The 21,205-nt window shown below is 39.6% G+C and overlaps 1 protein-coding gene across 11 annotated transcripts in view; it reads right to left on the reverse strand.

The window, feature by feature from the left end:
* CrebB (Cyclic-AMP response element binding protein B) overlaps nucleotides 1-17,158 on the reverse strand; it is a 60,100-nt gene extending 42,942 nt beyond the window's left edge. For 2 of the 11 annotated variants that reach the window (XM_072300175.1, XM_072300173.1), the window contains exons 1-2: nucleotides 16,396-16,833; nucleotides 5,592-5,706 (exon numbers count right to left, since the gene is read on the reverse strand). In XM_072300175.1, the coding sequence (XP_072156276.1) occupies nucleotides 5,592-5,681 (90 nt within the window). In that variant the 5' untranslated portion in view covers nucleotides 5,682-5,706; nucleotides 16,396-16,833. The other 9 variants (XM_072300168.1, XM_072300164.1, XM_072300183.1 and 6 more) reach the window with 8 other exon arrangements.
* Nucleotides 17,159-21,205: the final 4,047 nt, after the last annotated feature.

Consider the following 21,205-nt stretch of genomic DNA (forward strand, 5'->3'; position numbering starts at 1 on the left):
ATTCAAAAAATCTGGTTAATTTCTTGAAGCAAATTTCAAGCACTGTGAAAAGAATTCACTACTTTAGTGACGGTTGTTCTGGTCAGTACAAAAATTGCGAAATTTTTTTAAATCTAACTCATTATGAGGAAGATTTTGGGCTCACAGCTCAATGAAATTTTTTTGCCACATCACATGGCAAGTCACCGTGCGATGGCATCGGCGGAACCGTCAAGCGTATATTGAGAAAGGCAAGCTTTCAAAAAGATAAAGGGGATTTCATCAACTCTGCTGATGCTGTTTTCAAATTTGGTGATCAAAAAAGGATAATGTAAAACTTTACTTGATACCTAAAGAGGAATATTGTGAAACTGAAGAGTGGCTTGAGACAAGATTTATACATGCCACAACTGTCCCTGGCACTCGAAGCTAGGACCATCATTTTGCACCATTGCAAAACAACTCTTCAGTTCAGATGAAAAGAACAAGCTCAGATGAGACATATATTAAAACATTCAATTTCATCAACCCTCCACCACAAAAAATAAAAAAGTCCCAGCTCAACACCAACAGTTTCATTTCTTACACATTCGATGACCACTGGTTCTTCAGCCTTGTAATATCCAAACATGAAGAAGAGGAGGATGTCTTGGTCGGATTCATGCACCCGTGTGGCCCATCGCCATCTTTGTATTGGCCCCGAGGACGAGAAGATATTTTTTGTGTGCCGTTACACAACGCGATTGCCACAGTCAAACCACCGACCACGAAAGGTTCCAGCAGAGTATTTTTTAGCTCAAGAAAAAAATCGTCCTTTGCTGAAGCTTCATTCCAATTTCTCCTCAAATGACCCATCCACATTCTGAAGGTAAATAGTTCTTCAGGTAAAAAAATAGGTACTTAAGTACTTGCTATGGAGATAACTCTCTCATTTTGTAGCGGTAAAATACACCATTGAAATTCACTATTGTAAACCTATGTGTGTGCTTATCTTGAACCTGAAATTATTTGTGAACGAAACAACAAAAACATACATAAAATTGGTTCTAAAACTATACAAAGTCAGGAAAGTGGATACACAATGGCCTCAAAGAACTTAATGCAAGAGGCAACGAGTATCTTTGACTGAGAAGTCAGGTTAATGTGCCCCATTTTAAAAATTTTCAGTTTTAGTGAAATCGTTTTTAATTCAGGGGCTTGACCCCAAAAAAGTCGTAGGCAAGTCCATCAATTTTATTTTACAAGTTTTTAATACAGGCACTAATTTGGCCTGGGAATATTTAAAGTCACTTAAAAAAGAGGAACCATAGGTTTGGAAGTCCAAATGACCGCATATCAAAAGTTATCTATGGCTAGGAACTAATGCAAACATGTCTAATCGTTGAAGATCTCAAATTCGATGAAATATTTCCTGATTCAAGGGCTTGACCCTGAGAGAGTTAAAAGTCCACAAATTTTATTTCACAACCTTTTAGTACAGGCTCTGACGGTCAATTCAAGATACTCAAGGTTTACTCAAGGTTTACTCAGTTTACTCAAAGGCGCAAGTGGTATTTTCGGTCCAAAAATGAGCAATTTTTCGCAAAAAAACTTCTGTTAACCATCTTCAGAGGCTAGCAATAGTTCTGAAACTTTTTATTTTTTGAAATCTACGCCTAAAAATTAGTGGGGATACAAATTTTGAACATCATACGTGCAACACTGTGGGTTTTACAAATTAGTTTACCAAATTGGTGCTAAAATCGCAGGTTGAGAATCGATGAAAACTATGATATTTTGTGAAAGATTGAAAAATGACTTTAGAGACCAACTATTCAAATTAGTCTCTTATTTTGGTGCATAAATCATGTATAAAAATTTTATGATGATCTGAGACGATGGGTGGCAAAATCAAGATTTGGGTGTTGAATTCATGAGGAATGACCCTTGATGGAGTCCTTGGTTTTTTCTGCATTAAATTCCCAAGGTAAAAAAGCTCTTGAAGTTGAGATGACACACGGTGCTCCTGAATGAGGTTCAAATCGAAGTTGGCCGGGAACGAAAAATTTGAGCCGGAACACCAAGAGGACCACCACTAGATACCAAGAACCACAAAAACCATCTATTTCGTAATCGGTTGTCCAAGCTCCAGGAGAAATAATCGCGATTTTATGGGTTTTAGAGGCTTCTTTTAGGAAAAAAGGCTCATGTAAGGCAACAAATTTCCTCCCTCGCGCCATTTCTTCTTGGATAGATCTCAATTTTTAACATGTTATTCTTCTGTATGAGGTGTGACATTCCTAAAATTTTCATGACTGGGGAAATTTTTTTGCTCCCGTTTCAACGTTGTCTAGTTTTCAACTTCAAAATTTTGGGATTGGAGATAACAGGATGGCATGGGCAACATTTTCGATGAATGGGTACGAATTTTTGGAATATTATTCTCCATGTTAAGGTGCGAAATTCCTGAAATTTTCATGGCCGGGAAACTTTTCTTTTCTCTTGTTTTGATGTTGCCAAGTTTCAAACTTCAAAATTATGGCTTTGACCATAAAATGATTGCGTTTGGGCAGAATGTGTAGCAGAATTCTCATAATTTATGAGTAATTTTACAAAACGTTATAATAATTTGTCCGTTTGAAACATTCAGATTCCCCTTTCGCCATTTTACTGACATTTTCTGGGTGCAGTAACACAATTGGCTGCAACTGCAAATGCTGGTTTTTTCATTTGCTTAACATTGTTCATTCAAATATCTATACAAGAGCTCCAAGACCTCCTAAATTTGTATAACTGGTAATGCTTAGTTCCAACGTTCTGCCAGACCGATTTTTATGATTTTTGCAGCCATTGTTTTTAGACGAACCCGCTCTATTTAGATTCTGAAAATATGACCCAGGTTTTTTTATATTGCGTGGTAAGTAAAGTTGCGAATTCTCCCATTTAAACAATGTAAATTTTTATTTTTTGTCATAGTTCGTTTGAGCGTTCAACTGGGCCGATTTCCATCAGTTTTTTTCATATTTGTCAGTGTTCAGTGATTTTGAAGTTACAGTGCATTCCCATCGACAAGAAATTTACTTCATTGGCGATTACAAGGATTGGATCAACTAATTTTCCCCCTTATTGCAGAGCAGTAATGCTGGCGATGGGAACCGCCATCACTTCTCATTGACCGATTTTAAGTTTTTCATGAGTGAAAATGTTTAAGAAGTTCTGTTCAAAATTTTCAGACATTGTGAAAATGTTTTGTTGTTTCTTACAGCTATCCGTTTTTGTGTGTTGTTTATGAAATGATTGAAGTTACTAAAAATGCGAAAGGTAAGGTAATAGAGCGAGCCACAATCACTCGCGAAGCAAGTGATCGGGGGTCCAAGGGGCGGAACCTTTGGCTAGGTGCGGGGCCGAGCAAAGCGAGCTGAATCAGCTAGTATACTAAAAATTCATATCCATTCATCAAGAATGTTGCCCATGCCATCCTGTTATCTCCAAACCCAAAATGTTGAGGCAACGTTGCAGCAGGAGCAAAACATTTTCCTGGTAATCAGGGATTCAAACCCTCTCAAAAATTACATGGGGTCTGGGGTCAGGGGTCTTCGAACCCGGTCCAGGGTGCGGACCGAGGTTTGGAACCCGTTCATAGAAGGTCTGACTTGAAAAGTGAAATTAGAGAGCAAATTGCACTGTGCAATTAGATGAAAACTTACATTTACCAAAGAGTAGTGTTGTTGCAGTTGCAGTAAAAGGATGTCATGTGAAGAGCTCCAGCATGTTGCACAGTCCACAATTGGTTTGAATAATTGAAATTTACTGATAAAAATCATGACATTCTGCGTCCGTAGTTTCTTAACAACTCTACGTGCTGCGTTTAAAACATCTTTTACTCTCTTGACATTCAGTAAATCTAGAACTGCAAGCTGTAAAGTGTGAGCAAAACAACATACACCCAAGACTACTTTTCCGTCCACAATTTCCACCCTGATCAGCTGATTTCTGGCAGAGGGCCTTTCATCATTGTATAGACTTCTCGTCCTTTTTTTGCTCGTTGTAGGCGTTGTTGTCATGTATACTTTCAATTTTTCTTCGAATTCGGAGGTTAAATTCTCGTGCTTTCTTTGAGATGCTTAATTAGGTTCCAGTGGTAAGGAAAATTAAAGGAAAGTCACACCTCACACCGAAGAATAACATGCTAAAAATTGAGATCAATACAGGAAGAAATGGGGCGAGGGAAAATTTAGTTGCCCTACATGGGCCTTCTGCCCCCCCCCCCCCCCCAAAAAAGTCTAAAAAAGTCATAAAATTGCGATTATTTCTCCAGGAGCTTTGATTACCGATTTCGAAATTGGTGGTTTTTAGTATCTAGTAGTACTCCTCTTGAGGTTCTGGCTCAAATTTTTCGGTCCCGACCAACTTCGATACAAACCCTGTTCAGGAGCACCACGCATAATAGAGGAAATTGCCTACACGATGCTGCGAGTCTGCCTCCATATCCAACCGAACACTTCATGCACAGATTGGTGCAAATACGTTAGCAGTGTTGCCACTTTGTGGAGAGACTCCAAAGCTAGAACCACAGCAACCCTGCTGATGTATTCGTTCCCTATCTGTACACAGTGTTTGACTGGATATAAAGTCAGACTTACACTGTAACATGGCTGATCTCCTCTATTACAACCGTAGCTTAGAGACCTTCTTTCAAGATTTCTTCTTGGGTGTTCGTTTCAGAGAAAACCAGAGGCACCATCTTGTTTCCTGCAAAATACATAAGAAAAACTAACAATATTGTAAATCCATGCGGCATGCAAGAGCTCCATTTATACTTTTAAGTTGTATCCTATTCCATCAGAACATCGAGAAGTGGGTTTAAATTATGTTCCTCAAAAACTCGAAGATGGTTGAGTCATACCCTTCACTAAAAATTTTCTAACTTCATCAATTTTTGTGCAAATAAGATAATAATGGTGTCAATAAGACAGCTAAAGATCTCATTTTTAAAATGAGACCAAGAGTATTTCTCTGGCTCATTAGTTTAAAAATGGCTGCATCAGACTCCTTTCTTAAGGACAAAAAAGGTAAAATTGAATCAGCTGGTTTGACAAAACGACATCTCTTTTTCTCGAAAACTCTTTTTTCAACCTTTTTCGATCGAACTCAATTCTTCTTATCACTTGCCCTCAACAGAAAAGTAACTTAAAACATAAAACGTGTTCCCTGCAGAAGTGGGAAACTACAAATGATACGCATTAAACAGGATCCTTCAGTGTGGTTGTTTTTAGAACAAAATAGATGGTATAGTCTTGGTTTTCACAGCTTGGGTGATTTTACGTGGTAGGGTTGCTAGCCCTACGCACAACTCTCCTCCTTTTCCTAGACTTGGGACCAGCTAGAGAAAACAACTCGCCACTAGGCGAGAAGGAAAAGACCATGGACAGAGTAGGATGGAGACGCGTTGTCTTGGAAGCCAAAGCCCATCCTTGGGCTGTAGCGCCATTAGTAAGTAAGTAAGTAAGTAAGTGAGATGGTATAGTTTCCCACTACTCTATCCAATTACTCTGCATTTTTATGAAGTGGAGCATGGCAGCTTTGAATTTCATAAAATAACATTGCATTGAAGAAAAAAAATGTTAACTCACTGAAGTGGCGACGTTAGTTGTGTTTGCACTGGGTGAGGAGGATAAAGGGTCACCGCTTCCTGTCCCGTTTTCCTCCACCATCCCGTCCATAGCCTGGGACCTCCCTCACAGAGCCCTAAAGACAAAGGTAACAAAACATAACTCTACTAATATGGTTTACACGAGATCAATCATTCATTCATTTTCAGACCTCTGAAATTGCATAAAGGCAAGATAAAATCAAACAAAATAAAATTCAAGAGAAGATAAGTAGCTTGGGGCAAGAAGCTGTAACTATATCATTTTTGTTTGAAGGTATCATAAAAAAAATTGCCCAGCAACCCCCTGTTGATTCTGATGTTCCACTATTTTTGAAGTTTTTCATTTTGCCTCTGTTCATCCATGTTAGAACTCTACAGGGCATGTAAGAAAATGAAAATGACTCCATTCTCCCAAATATATTAAACACGACCCACTGAAAAAATGGGTTTCCTGGTTTTATAAATTCGCTAGGATCTAATTGCATTGGCTTTTGAAAAACAGCACTGACGAGCAGAAGCATATTGTGTGGCCAAGCTGATTGGTAACGTTCTTCCGAGCTGAACTGGTTAATACAGCGCTGTTAGAATGTAAAAATAACTTAAAATTCAAATTAATCATGAGAGGCAAAAGGTCCTTTCAACACACAAATGAAAAAAAATCGCTGTCTTTCAAAGTCACAACTAGATACCTACTCCATTTTTGAAAATAAACAAGAACCTCAAGAGTGAAAATTAATTACAGTACAATTAAACTTAATTAAAACTTAACAAAAAATCTGAGCTGACATGACAAACTGAATGAATTTGGCCTGTCCCTTCTTGCAACAAAAAGACTGTCTGATGCCTATGTTACACTGAGTTTAAGCAGCATGAAAGATGAAGCAGCACAAATTGGGATAGGTAAAATGATTATTTGACTAAAAATAGGGAGACAAACGGTAACCTGTCAGAAATATCCAGACTTCGGAGCAGACAGCCTTAAGACAGAAAAATGACATTTTCGAAGCCATAAAAACCTTCTGACAAAAATTGACCTCTGGCGAACGACAGAGTTAAATGACTGAATACGATAAAAATGCATAACTGGAGACAGTGAAAGCTTCAATCTTCAAATAGGAGAGTAGAGGGTACACTGTCACACACAACACAAAGTACTTAGCTGATAAACTACGAGAAATGCAGTATTCGAAAAAGGGGCAACAAAACATAGAAAACTGACAATAAACAGAGACAAAGTAGGGAATGGGGAGGAGGGATCGTAGGTTGCTGCTCATTTGACCTGAAGTTGTCAGCTTGAAAAAATTCATTAACGAAGTGCTGCTGAGTCTGGTGAGAGCATGTTATCTGAGTTCAAGCAGAAATGACCCTGAAACATATTCTCCCAGTTGTAAGTCTTGTATGCATGAAGAGCATTGAAGTTTTCATCCTCATTCCTCAGGTTGATGGAATTTATTCTGCGGCGCAGAGAAGACAAAGCAACCACCAAAATACCACATTTTGCGATTAGAAACAACAATTTCTGGCTCATTCATGAAAGCACCTATATATACTTAGGGAAACTAGTGGAACAAATGTTGGTTCTAAAATGAGCGAGAAATATTAGGTTTTAATTGAAAAATGTAGTCCAAATAATGATTAATTTGCCACATGAGAGAGGGCTATTTCAGTAACAAATGAAGTCCTCGGCAAAATTGATTTTTCCTCTGTGCATTTTTGTCCAATGGAAAAAAAATGCTTAGAATATCATCTAGATTCGCAAATAAGCTGGCAGCCCGCCCTATTGTATCTGTCATCTCCAATATCATTTTCAGTGATGCAGCCAGATATTTTTCACGGAGGGGAAAAAAGAGACTAATACATCCATCAACAAAAACCGGTCATGTCTTATCAAAAACACTTACATGTAAAGTAGTCCCACCAAGTAAAAGAGATGACTTGTCTTGAAAAAGTTAATAATATTGGCTTAGACAATCGTGACGTTCTTTCCACAAGGTTTTATTCCACAGATATTCCAAAATATTTTGTGCCTTACAAACATATAAAAAATAAAAATTTCAGAATTTATATCGAATGGGGCCTTCCCACCCGGCAAAACGGCTGCCATAACATTGAAGCAACGCTGTATCAAAGAAAAAGCGTTGAGACAACGTTTTTGCCCATGTTTTGCCAGGCAGGTTGTGGGAATAACCTGCCGGTCACTAAAGCTGATATCACTAATTTTATCGGGTTGAGTCATTTCTCACTTGGCAGGACAATTTTACAAGTAAATGCTTTTGATGGCATTGAAGTAGCCGAAGAATTTCACGATCCTGGCTACACCAGTTTCTTCCGAAAGCATTCATACTTTCGTGTAAACAAGATGGAGAAATGATGCTGGGTCCACACCATTTTGCAGGGAAATCAAAGCCGAGAAGTTCCAAAAATTACAATTAGAGTCAAAAATATTTTTTTTTAACTCTAATGAGTACCAGTCGTACATGCAGTTCAGGCCACTTCTAAGTGTTTTTTCTCTCTCTTTTGTGTAAAGAGAGGAGGAACTGCACTCTGTAGCCATGTCATGCACTGGAGTCGGTCAAAGTGGTAAAAACTTTCAATGAAAATTCCACACCAGTACCAACAAAGCTACTACGATGAAACAGAGAGACTAAACCATGAATCACCGACTCATTACTATTCAATCATGTAATCAAGGAAATTCATTAACAGGCGCTAGAGAATCCATCAACAAGCTCGAATCATGCCACACTTTCAAATCAATTCTTATTGCAACCTTCGTCACCTTCAAACCAGGTTCATTAGCATATAACAGCATAAATACATAACAAAACCCGTGCCCCAATTTTTGATACAATTTTCTGCTTTTTACTGAGGGGGAGCAAGAAGAGGGGATCCAAGGGCGTTCAGAGATCTTCAGGGATCTCAAGCCGTTAGTATTGAGTATCAAGAAGAAGTGGAGAAAAATCTCCATACAAGCCACCCACAAGCAGGTCCTAAAGCATCATTTGGAAAAAGAAGAAATTTTCTCCTGAGGTAGGAGAAACTAATTTTCTTTTGAAAGGTATCGACCTTCTTAACAGTTCTGGCGTTTTGGGCTATCTCAATAGCATATGATTTTAGGAGATATGTCACAAAAGGAAGAAGAGAGAAAAAAAGTCATCACGTCAAACAAATTGGAGGAGAGAGGGAGGGTGGTCAGAAATTTTGTTGGGAGAGGTTATTTTTGGATTGCATAAAATTCTTGGAGAACTGGAATTTTTGCGCTCTAAGAATACTAAGGATACTCTCATGAAAACATAATGAAACAGACAAAAAATGAATTGTGAAACCTTCCGAAGCAAGCAGGGCCCTAGTTACATGACTTGAAAACTTCCTCATGGAGGAAAAAAATAAGAAGGTATGTTTTAAAGAGATAATAAGCAAAAGGCCCAAAAAGATTCCAATAATACAAAAGACATGGATAATTTTTCTGAAAATGTCTGCGACACCAAAAACTATTTCCAACCAGAGAAATAAGTACCTCGTAAATGTTGTAAACTGTAAAAATCTTCATGTAAATTATAAAACATTATTAGGTACACTCAAGAGAGAGAGAGACTTAATATGTGTACACAAAGGGGTACGTGCAAAGCGGGCCATTTGGGGCTCGAGGCGGATATACCTTTGAGACTTGCCCGATTCATTCACCAAACAATCCCCATCTTCTCCCGAAGTTTCAAGGCCCCCAACAACTTTGGGGAGATGCAGCGGGGGGTCAAAGTTAAAAATCAGCAACATTTTCGCTAATTTGTTACTCGAAAACCGAGAAGTTTAGAAAAACGCGGTTTAAACGAACGTTTCTAGCGTGATGAGAGCTTTCAGAAAATATATAACATCATAGGGTTTAGTCGACTTCAGCTCGAGTTATCGCCTCCGAAGTGGCGGAACGCTAAAAGAAGACCCCATTTTTTTAACGACCGGGCCGATTTACATAAAAAAAGCCATTTTATTCTTTTGATGAAAAACTGATATGTTGTTCCTGACTCTCTGTAGCCTCTCCCAGCTTCTCATCGCATGCTAGGAAAATGTTTTGGTCGCGAGTTATAAGAGCAGAAAGGAGCGAAGGTCGGAAAAATCGACTATTTTAAACTGCGCGCGCGGCGTAGATCGGAAGGAAAACAGCCCCTCCCACTCAGTTCTGCGAATCACACTCGTCGGCCGAACTCGCACTGTTGCCATGTGTCGTCTGGTCCGTCGCCGCGTGCAGTTTAAAATAGCCGATTTCCCCGACCTTCGCTCCTTTCCGCTCTTATAACTCGCGACCAAAACATTTCCCTAGCATGCGATAAGAAGCTGGAGGGGCTACAGAGAGTCAGGAACAACAAATCAGTTTTTCATCAAAAGAATAAAATGGCTTTTTTCTTAAATCAGCCCGGTCGTGAAAAAAAATGGGGTCTTCTTTTAGCGTTCCGCCGCTTCGGAGGCGATAACTCGAGCTGAAGTCGACTAAACCCTATGACGTTATATATTTTCTGAAAGCTCTCGTCACACTAGAAACGTTCGTTTAAACCGCGTTTTTCAAAACTTCTCAGTTTTCGAGTAACAAATTCGCAAAAATGTTGCTGATTTTTAACTTTGACCCCCTGCTGCGTTTCCCCAAAATTTTTGGGGGGCTTGAAACTTTGGAAAAAGATGGGGCATTGTTTGGGGAATGAATAGGGCAAGTCTCAAAGGTATCCGCCTCGAGCTCCAAATGGCCCGTTTTGCACATACCCCTTTTGAGTTAAGAAGAGTAGGAATTTTTGACATGCTTTTGTCTTTTACTTAACAACTAGCTGCTCCAGGCGCCTTCCACAGCTGGCAATGGTGGTGCAGTAGCTTAATTGGAATCAGGGCAATTAGTTGAATCTATTTTATAATGATAAATAAAATGTTTGTAACAATACGTGTCGTTAGCGATACGCACTACTGCAGTTAATAAGTCAGGGTCAGCCAAGCCGCAGAGAATAAGATGCCAGGGTATCAAGAAGCTGTGAAGCGGAGCAGCCGAGGGATTGCGAAGGAATGTGGGTGGCGAGTGACGAACGACGATGCGACCCAAACCTTCTTCTTTGAGGTTGGTGGGAGGAGAGCTATACGAAAGAAAACGGAGATTGCCGAAAAAACGTGGCGGGAGGGGTGGCTGAGACCGTAGAGGGGGGGTACCTAGGGAAGGGCAAGCAGGTAGCGACCGGACAACCGCTCGAAACAGCTGAACTTTACTCGTCAATAAAAGTAAAAAAAAAATTAGAAAATCGAAAAAAAATTACAGCCTGCAAATCTACAGATCAGAAGCTTTCATTTAAAAAAAACCCCATGCAAATCGGTCCGGTGGTTCTCTCAAAGTTAATGTCCCAAAATGCGGACTTTAGTCTGAATAAATGGGAGAAAATTCGAGCCCAGCTAAACTTCACTCGTCGATAAAAGTAAGAAAATTTGAGAAAATTGAAAAAACAATCACAGCCTGCAAATCTACAGATCAGAGGCTTTCATTTAAAACAAAAATCATGCAAATCGGTCCGGTGGTTCTCTCAAAGTTAACGTCCAAAGATTCAGACCTCCGTTTTAATACATTGAAGAAAATTTGAGAAAATTATAGGAGAAAATTTGAAAAAATCGAAAAACAAATTACAGCCTGCAAATCTAAAGCTCAGCAGGGGCTTTCATTTAAAAAAAGGATCAGGCAAATCGGTCCCGTGGTTCTCTCAAAGTTAACGCCCAAAGATTCGGAACTTTGCATTTTAATATATAGGATTACCGCTACTGAGAGAGAGGTAGATAGGACATGTGAAAAAACGAACGGAGAATTGAGGAACCCAAAAATAACCTACGTAGTAAAGTGAGAATACAAGACGTAAAATAAACATGTTAACGATCAGAATTAGGAACCCTTACGGTTCTTTATGTGTAGAGTTTTTTATTTCAATGATTTATTTGTATATTTAACTTTTTGCTCAGCAGAGAATGAAATCAAAGTCTATAATTTTTTAATGACCCACAGTTGTTCAATTTTCAGGAATCTTTAAGATAATTCTTGATTACTTGTTTAATGCAGATTAAAGGTCCCACTTGAAAAAGAGGTAGAGAGGAATTGGAGCATTCATTTCAATTAAAATAAAACTTTACAATGTTGCCATTAGGTCATCCAAATATAATTTAATAATTACACAACTCTGGAGCAGGGCTTGGACGCATAGAATATTTTCTAATTTTGAAGCTACGGTTTGGTTAAAATATTGACTCAAGGCTAAGCTATCACGCTAGGTATTCCTGCTATTCTCTCAGTATTGTCAAATATTGGAGAAAGTATTACTTCGTAATAAGAGCAAATTTTGCACTCCGTAATAACAGTGGTAGTTAGCCGCACTTTTTGATTCAGACATACCTACTTCAAATAAAATGAAACATGTAATCCAGAAAGCAAAGAGTTAAAACATTTTCGGTTGGAAATGGATGAAAGATTGTTGATTCAATCAAAGCCACCTTCTGGTTCCGTGCCATCGGTCTGCAGTTATGAGACACTTCACTACAAGTCCATGAAATTGTATGGATAGAACTTAAATGAAGTGCTTTTTCTCCTTTAGTTGTTCACCTAGATAGGGAATAGAGTTTTGAATTAAGGTATGGGCTACATGTGGACCGAACAAGTCAAAGGACCCTGCACACTCTGAGAATGTGTGCCCTGTTTGGTTTTCAAATTTGTTATTCATTTAAACACGTTTATGGATGCTAATCAAAAGTCATCATTGCGCCAACTTCCTATGATGCACGGTCTTCGCAATATTCGCATTTTAAGTTTCAAAAAGTAATTACTTGAATACATAAAGGCAGCACCGCAATTAAACAGGGAAAACTCCAGTGGGTGAGTGGTAAGGAAGAGAGTGGGAGAGAGAGGAAAGGAACTGATTTGGATGGTGAAACTAGATGAAACGAAAAGGCTTGTGGAATCCAACAAAAACTACCACTCACCATTGTAGTGGTACCTTAACTTGCTGAGGTATTCCGGTTTTCTCCTTGCTTTCAGCCGGTGCTGAATGATAGAGAGATCTTTCAGACTCATAATTGCCTCGCTCAGTCGCTCCATTCATTTTTTCAAGTAATTATTGAAACTTAAAACGAGGACTGTGCAAAAACAGTGCCTCGTAGGAAGTTGGTGCAATGATGACTTTTCATCAGCAACCATACGAGTTTAAATCAATAAAAAAATGAAAAATCGAACAGGCCACACTTTTCCATAAGGAACATGCGGGGTCCTTCAGGCCACTGAATCAGGTTTTAGATGGAAAAAGAAAGATACGAAATCCTGAGAGTATAGTGGAGATGCAACCTGCCCAATGTACACACTGGCAAGAAGGTGAAGAGAAATTTCCAATTACAGTAACAGTTTCGCTGAAATATTTGGGCTTCAAGGCAAAAATAATCATGATTCAATTTCTGCAAAGTGTGAAGTTTAGCATTGATGAGTTACTAGGGTGAAACTGAGAAGCTGCAATATGAAAACCCATATTTAGGTGTTTCATTCTTAGACCAGCTGTGTTACTTTGACGGAGTATACTGGGGCCCATTTCATATAACCTGTCCTTTTCTACTGAATGGGCCAAATAGAGAATCAGCTTTTGAGTTTAGCAGAGATTCCTGCTTGGCCCAGAGGGCTAGGGTTGACAAAAAAATCCTGCCGCAGATCATCAGTAAACAGGAGCGTGTCACCGAGGCGTCTCTACTCTCCACTCTAGTGGTGAAAGAAAGAACATTAATTGCCTTATATATTGGCAAATTCCTCACTGGTAATCTGCACTCGGTGTTGCTCAGCAGTAAAGCGTTCGCCTCAAGCTCACGAGTTCCACTGATTGCGACTACGTTAGAGAATTTCTTTATGTCCTTAAAAAGTTATAAATGCCGCGCATGACATCAAAGGATTATTATCCCCATAAAATAAGAGTGAGGGTTGCATTTTGACACACGCAATTGAAAAGGGCTCCTTTTGCTTCGGAGAAACTTCTGGATCTAAGGTCCTGCATACCATAAATTACGTAAGGCACCTTTTCCCCATTTTCAGACCCCTATTCACCTCTTTGAGAGGCACTCTAGGGCATCCCTCACCCTCCTTCCACCCCCCTCTCCCCCTTTTTTTTCTCAATTATCACAGATCTAAGCATTACGTTTTCGTATAGGAAACAATGAAATTTTTAGGCCAAAATTGTTAATAGTGAAACTAAATTTTTGAAGTAAATTCACAGGAAATATTAATGATATAATTGGTTTAATAAACAAAAATACTGAGCAAAACTGAAGAATTTTGTGGCCTTTGGAATAGTTGATAGCATAAAGTTGACACAAGGATGAAGTCACTACTCATCATCTCACGGAGTGGAGAAAAGAGAATCAAGAGAAATGACAGGAGCATGTTCCGAACAGTCAGCAATCAGTGGTTTGCTGATTTCCACCATTTCATCTTGAATTTTCTTATCAACCTAACAAAAAATGGATTTTAGCGTTTTCTTTAAGAGCTAAAAAGCTTACGTAAGGCTCAGCCGTACCCTCTCTTCCCCTCTTGTAAGGCACGTAAACGCTTTAGAGACCCCCCCTTCCCCTAAGAGCCTTACGTAATTTATGGACTTCCCCTTATTTGTATTTTCTGCATCCCTTGTGGTCATTATTACTTAGAATTTCTTATCCTATGGAAGAAAAAAAAGAAATTGTGCAGATTTTCTTTTTAAAAAATGGACTTTAAAGTTTGTTTGAGTTTAAAAGATTCTGTCTTGCCCCAAAAGGCTGGGGTTGACAGAAAATCCTTCTGCGCGTGTGAAGTGCAGAGTGTCTGCAGAAAGGAAACACCTATGCTCCCAACTTCGCACCAGACAGTTTTCAAAGGAAATTCAGCAGGATTTTTTGTCAACCCTACCTTTGGAGCTCAGGAAGGAATCTCTCAAAGGAATGCTTGACTCTAGAGAATCCCTTCCAGAGACATAAGACCCTCCACTCGTATCTTGGCCATTGTGGAAGCTTTTACTTTCGGGACTTTAGCATTCTACTGTTGACTTACTTACATGGTTGATGTTTAACAACGTGTTGGCAGATTCGTTTTGCAAACAAGCTGAAAATGGCCGACGTTTGGGAACCCTGTTTGGCTCATGACGTCACCCGAAGCTCATCGTCAACCATGTAGGTAGGTCAACAGCCAAAACTAGGGTGATGACTGTTGCTCCCTAATAATTGTCCATAAGGAATTGTTGAAACCCCGTAAGTAAAAGCTTCCACCTGTCGCTAGGAGGCTAGTGGAGGGTCTCTTGTCTCAGATCCCTTCTTCAGCGTACACAGCGAAAAAGAGCAAGTAATCTGAGAGAGGCTCTGACACGCTATTCTCAGCTTGGCCAAGTATGAGAAGTTAGTATTAGTTCAATCAGAGTAAAATTTGCAATGGTTGTAACTATCTTAATAGGTGTGATCAATTCCAACTTCGCCTACCTTTCCAATATTGGAGGTTATCTTGTCAAAGCTTCCGAAAGCACACAGGATCGTATGTAAGGTGAGAAGTTAATTAAGTGGTTTCCCTTGAACCAAAGGCATTGAATCACGTAGACCGTGCATCCTGTGTTACGGAAGGCAAAGCAACTTTTAAAAATTCGCATGTGATGAGTGGTGGCACCGACCCGCATCGATGAGTTCGTGCGTCCCAGTTGCGCACATCTGAGCGTGCACAGTAGCGGCTCCAGTGAAGTTTTGCCGGATTGTGAGGCTTTTTTCCTCGGTTAATAATTAGCTTGGAAAAATGAAACAATGCCAATCGGGTGTAAAATTATGTGTTCTGTAAATTTTCTTCAGAGGAATTTTGTCTGAAAATGGACTCTAAACGAGATATTTGTGAAAAACCGAGCGTGGGCATGAATTCTCCGTTGCCTCTTTGAGTGCTTGGGACACACGCTCTCTCCCCTTCCCCGCCCACCCATCATGGGGCTCCGAGAGACTTGCCTCGCTCCGCCAGTACTAAACCGAGCCAAACGCACGGTCTACGTGATTCAATGTCTTTGCCTTGAACAGGAAATTAATTCAGGGCATGAAATTTTCAATTCAATTTCTGGGCAAGTTTGATCAATTGAAACAAGTCTGTATGACAAAATCAGGTTTTAAATTAAAGGAAAAATTATTTAATGAAAGCGAGTAAAGAGAATAAGACTGATGATGAATGCAACCTGCCAAACATGCACATGGGCAAGTGAGTTAGGGGGATCTACGTTACCAGTTGTAATAACAGCTTTCCTTGAGAGTTTCAGTTTCTTTACAGCCAAAAATATCATACTTCAATCCTACAGATTGTGAAATCTCATAAGATAAACTCAAACGGTGAAACTGAACTGTTGGAAAGCAAAAATTCACACTTTCATGCGCTACTTCTAGCCCAGCAATTTCCCTCCGCAACATTAACTAACACACACTAGCCAAGAGTGCTGAGTAGGAACTGGTGTGACGAATGATGTAGAAACAAAAGAAACTCAAAAGAAGAAGCTACAGTGGCCTGTGCTGATAAGTGTTCGCTTGTTAGATGCAGCAATGGTTTGAAAAATGATTAAGTAATGTTAACAAGTGCCAGACAAGCAAAATTTCGATCATTATGAGCAAGTAGATCTTCAAATACAGAAAAATGGAGGATTGAAAGTGATGTTCCATACTAGAAAAGTCCAAATGCCTACCTCATCAGATAAGTAAAGTAACTCCACTTGATCAAGTGATTCATAACAACAAATATTGATAATTAGGCTTGGTACAATTACCTGGGACAAGTGCAAATAAAGTAGGTCTGGAATTTGGCGAGATATTTTCAAAAAACAGATCTAACAACACGACAAAATTTGAGTTCAGCGACTTCGAGAGTCGGGAAGTAACGGAAGGAAAAATTCTTTGAGGAAATAGAAATAAATTAACCTAAAATGAGGTAGGTAACACAATATCATCTCAAGGTAGCCAACCTTGTGAGTGCACTTCACTCAATAGATAGAGAAGGACGGAATTCCAGGGGCTGAACTTCAGCACAGACCTCACTGAAACAAAAGGGAAGCTCAGAATCACACGCTAATGAAAATCTAAAAATCGAAAGGCATGAACAAATCTAATGGAACACCGCACAGTTAGAACCGGGAACTGGGGGAAAAGGCACACGCGCACAAAGTTCCGAGATAAAGCATTTTATCTTATTTTTATAACAACCACAAGACGCCATGATTTCTGTACCTCAGTTAATCTTGCCATGGGGCTATCATCTAGCATGTTTCGGAGATGGCTGTAATCATCACGAAATTGGAAAGAATTATCACAAGAATTATTAACGGTTACCCATGTCCAATGACACACTTGTGTTATTCTTCGGCTGTGTGTACTTACCAGGAACCAGTTACGTATTCTTCGTCACTGAATTTCCTGCGTCCGGAGTGGGCAAAAATACAAATACGTAGTTGCCACGTCAAGATGGGCACTGCGTCATAGGCCTTAGGCGCGGAACCGTGGAACTGCGGAGGGATCACCGAGTGAGTCGAAGGAGAGGAGAGGGACATGACGGGGGAGAAGAGAGCGGGGCAAGAGATGAAAACAAACGGACGAATACGAGGCTCTCACACAGCCTGCGTCGTGACGCTGGACGTGAAGCCGTCTACCAATGGCGCACGGCCCGTGACGCGCTGTCGCCGCCTTGTTGCCCTGCACGCCAAGCGTCATTTCCCGCGCTTTTGACTTCTGAGCGCCGTGCGTCTTTGCCCTGCCGCTTCCTGCACTTTTTGCACCTTAAGTTTTTTTTCTATTTCCGATGACAACGAGTGTATTCATAAAGGCCGGATCCAGGGTAAACAGTTTCTTATTTCTTTAGTCAAAAATCGAAGATTTTAGCCGGTTCATGCAACTTGGAAGCCTCACAGCTGAAATTGAACATTAACATTCAAAATTTTAAGCTCGACCTAAGGAATAAAAGCAACAAGCAACAAAGAACGGAAAAAAACCCGACGAGTTCGCGAAATTTTGCTGTTAACCGTAGAGTACCTGTATAGCGAGAGGTTATGGACAGATCGCTTAGGGCTTAGGGCCCAAAAGTGCAGCCACCCTTCTAATCTAACCAACTTCTAACGCACACAATTTCACTGCCAGTCTGCAGGTTCCGATTCTAACCAAGATGGCCAAGAATGTACAGAAATGAGCGTCCTTCCGCAAAATTGAGTAAATTTATGCAAAAACTGAGTCAAACACGTGCTTAATAAACGACGGTTCGTAACAATAGTATTAGTAAATCGTTGTGGATAATTGAAATTCATGGGTTGGCTGTATTTCTGGGCCCTAACCAGAGACAAGAGACCCTCCACTGGCCTCCCCAAAGACATAAAGACGGAGGGAGGGCTATAAAAGCAAAAAATGAAGCTTCTTTTCAACCACCTCTACGATTGGCTAGAGGATTGGCGGCGAAATCGGGACAAGTTTGAATTCAAATATAGGGCGGGAACTGATTAAAATAATTGCGGAAACAAAGTATTTTAGGTTGATTTTTGCCCAAATTCAGGTACAAACTCATATTTTTTTAACTCTAGGTTAGTTTCCGTCCGTCGTCGACCGATTAATTTCATTTGGGAGTAACGTTGATCTAGAACTGTAACGGCCTGTTTGAACCTGCAGAACCACCATGAGCAGAAGAAAAACTAACTTTATCTGAGATTACTGCCTGTTACCGAGCAAAAGTAGGTATATTATGTTAGGACGCAGACCGAACTTTCTTAGTATATTCGTTTTAGGAATTTAAAATACGTTTCGAAGAAGAAATATGCAAAAATCAAGAGGACAAGTTCAAATCAAATTTCCGTTTGCCGCCGTGGATTCCCGCGCTCATTTACACACTCACACAAGCGCGCAGCGCCGAACCTAGCTTCACTTTTTCCCCGTGCTTTTGCCCTCGTATCCTCAGGATACGAGCGCTCCGTCTTCATGTCTTTGGGCCTCCCTAGTAGCCAAAATAGGATTATCGAATAGGTATCGGCCGGATGGGCTATTTTAAAGCTATTTATTTTGTTATTTTATACGGTATCGTACAAATAGCATATTTTATAGCTATAAGATATTCCATGCGCATTTATCTTGGTTTAAAATTTCCGTTTGAGAATATGTATTTTATAGCTATTTAATACGTTTTTTTCTTCTTTCAAGCCATACTCATCCTGTTGCAAGGGTTACATTTACCCAGTTCCCAGTTAGCATCTAATCTTCCGAAAATATCCGTACAAAATCCGGCACCTTTACATCATTTAAGAATATTGCGGACAATATTTTCACAAAAAGTCTTTATTGACTTTAAGACTTTCTTTGGACTATATTAAATTAAGGGAAGTCATGTACTTTATGGGAAAGTGAATAATTTAAAACACTAAATGGGTGGAATAAATTGCATCATTCAACCTTCAAATTTAAGAAACCCAAGAATTATTGTGTATTTTCCTAAACATGTTAGTGAATTTTCTTACTATTCTTAGTTGCAGCCTTGAGAACCATAAGATGATAAGTGCATTGCAACGTTGCTATGATAGAGCAACTTTATTTTTTGCAAACCAAAATCATATAGAATTGCAAACTTCAATGCAAAAAAAAAAAAAAAAAAAAAATCAGCATAGCCCAGGGAATTTTTGCTAAAAAAGTTTCGCCTCTACATGGTTTTGATTTGCTGCATGTATCGTATACAGTTGCACAATCTTGGCAACGTTTCATTGCACTTAAGTACCACCTTGTGATTTTCAAGGTCTCACTTTTGGTTCTCTTTCAAAAGTAAAATACCTTTTTAAAAGGTTTCCATATACCTATTTATTAAATCATAGAGAAAAAAAGGAGGTGTTTTGCATTTCGGGCATCTTGGAAGTTTTTGATGACTTGATGACGTAGGTGGGTACAGCTGGGTACAGCGACGTCCTCTTCACAGATGCGTTGTTAAAGTCCACAACTGCCCAACGAAAATTACCCGCTGAGCGTTGAGCTCAACGAAAGCGTTGGTAAATTCTGGTGGATTTACCCGTTTTCCAAGATGGCTGCTCAGCAAACTGCCCAACAGCTCAGCGAGGTTCTCGGCTGCTGTGGACCGCTGCCGAGTTTGCTGGATTGTTGTAATGTTATTGTTTACATCCATAACCGCCATTTTTTCGCACTTCTTCGCCACATGTTCGTCACCAGACTGACTTGCAATTGCTTATAATCGTTTATTGCGTCAATTTCGTAGTAATGTGGGTGTTAATAAGATTTTTAAATGTTAAAAATCTTAAATTTCAACAAAACTTAACCTCCAAATCCGCAGAATCCTACGGGAATTTAACAACGACACCTCGATTTTCTCCCGTCTGTTGAGCTGACGTCATCGTTGAGATGACGTCAATCCTGCTAAGATTCGGCCATTTTTGTTGGGCAGCAAAAGTAATTTAACAACGCACCTCACGCTGTACCCACCTACGTCATCAAGTCATCAAAAAATTCCAAGATACCCGAAATGCAAACACCTCCTTTTTTTCTCTATGCTATTAAATAGCTATTCAGATAGGTACCTATTTTATAGCTATAGAGAAAGCTATAAAATACGGTATTTATAGTTGAAAAAAAGGGCACTATATAGGGTATTTAGATAGGATGTTTTATATCTACTTTCAGCTATTTTATACCCTATTTTATAGCTATTTGGATACATATTAAATTGCTATTTCGATAAGGATTAAAAATAATATTTTGGCTACTAGGGCTCTTGGCGACAGTAGAGTCCCTTTATACCTAGAGTACCTGTATAGCGAGAGTATGGACAGATGTGAAACTCCGAAAATCCATCAGGCCTTCACCGATGCTTCTGCGAATAAAGTTAGGGCCCATAAATGCAGCCAACCTATGAATTTCAACTATCCAGAACGATTTACTAATACTATTGTTACGAACCGTCGTTTATTAAGCACGTGTTTGACTCAGTTTTTGCATAAATTTACTCAATTTTGCGGAAGAACGCTCATTTCTGTACATTCTTTGCCATCATGGTTAGAATTGGAATCTGCAGACTGGCAGTGAAATTTTGTGCGTTAGAAGTTGGTTAGAAGGGTGGCTGCACTTTTGGGCCCTAAGCCCTCCATGAAGCGATCTGTCCATACTCTCGCTATACAGGTACTCTATTTATACCCAGAGTTAAGACAACTCGATCACTTTTGGTTGGGCTGAAAGTGGCCTAAAAAAAAATCCAACCCTGATTGGTTCTCGCTCATGGAGGCCGAAACGAGTGCACCAAGATGGCGGTACCTCCAATGTGAACAAGAATAATGAAAATATTACCTAATTGTGGTTTATCAAGAGTAAATTGTTATTTCCATCGGTCAAAAATGAAAATAGATTAAGAAATTATTCACAAACCAATCTCATTTTCTTTTTAACTGATCAATTTGTTGATGTTGTTTTTGTGTGACAGACATCGCAGGATTCCTGATCCTTATCCCTCAATATCGTTCGTTTGGGTGCACTCGTTTCGGCCTCCATGGCCAGCCAAGGCCGGCTGCCAGTCAGCTGATAATCGAGTTGTCTTAACTCTGGGTATAAAGGGAC

Source organism: Bemisia tabaci, chromosome 1, assembly GCF_918797505.1.
Source record: "Bemisia tabaci chromosome 1, PGI_BMITA_v3".
Classification (NCBI taxonomy): Eukaryota; Metazoa; Arthropoda; class Insecta; order Hemiptera; family Aleyrodidae; genus Bemisia; species Bemisia tabaci.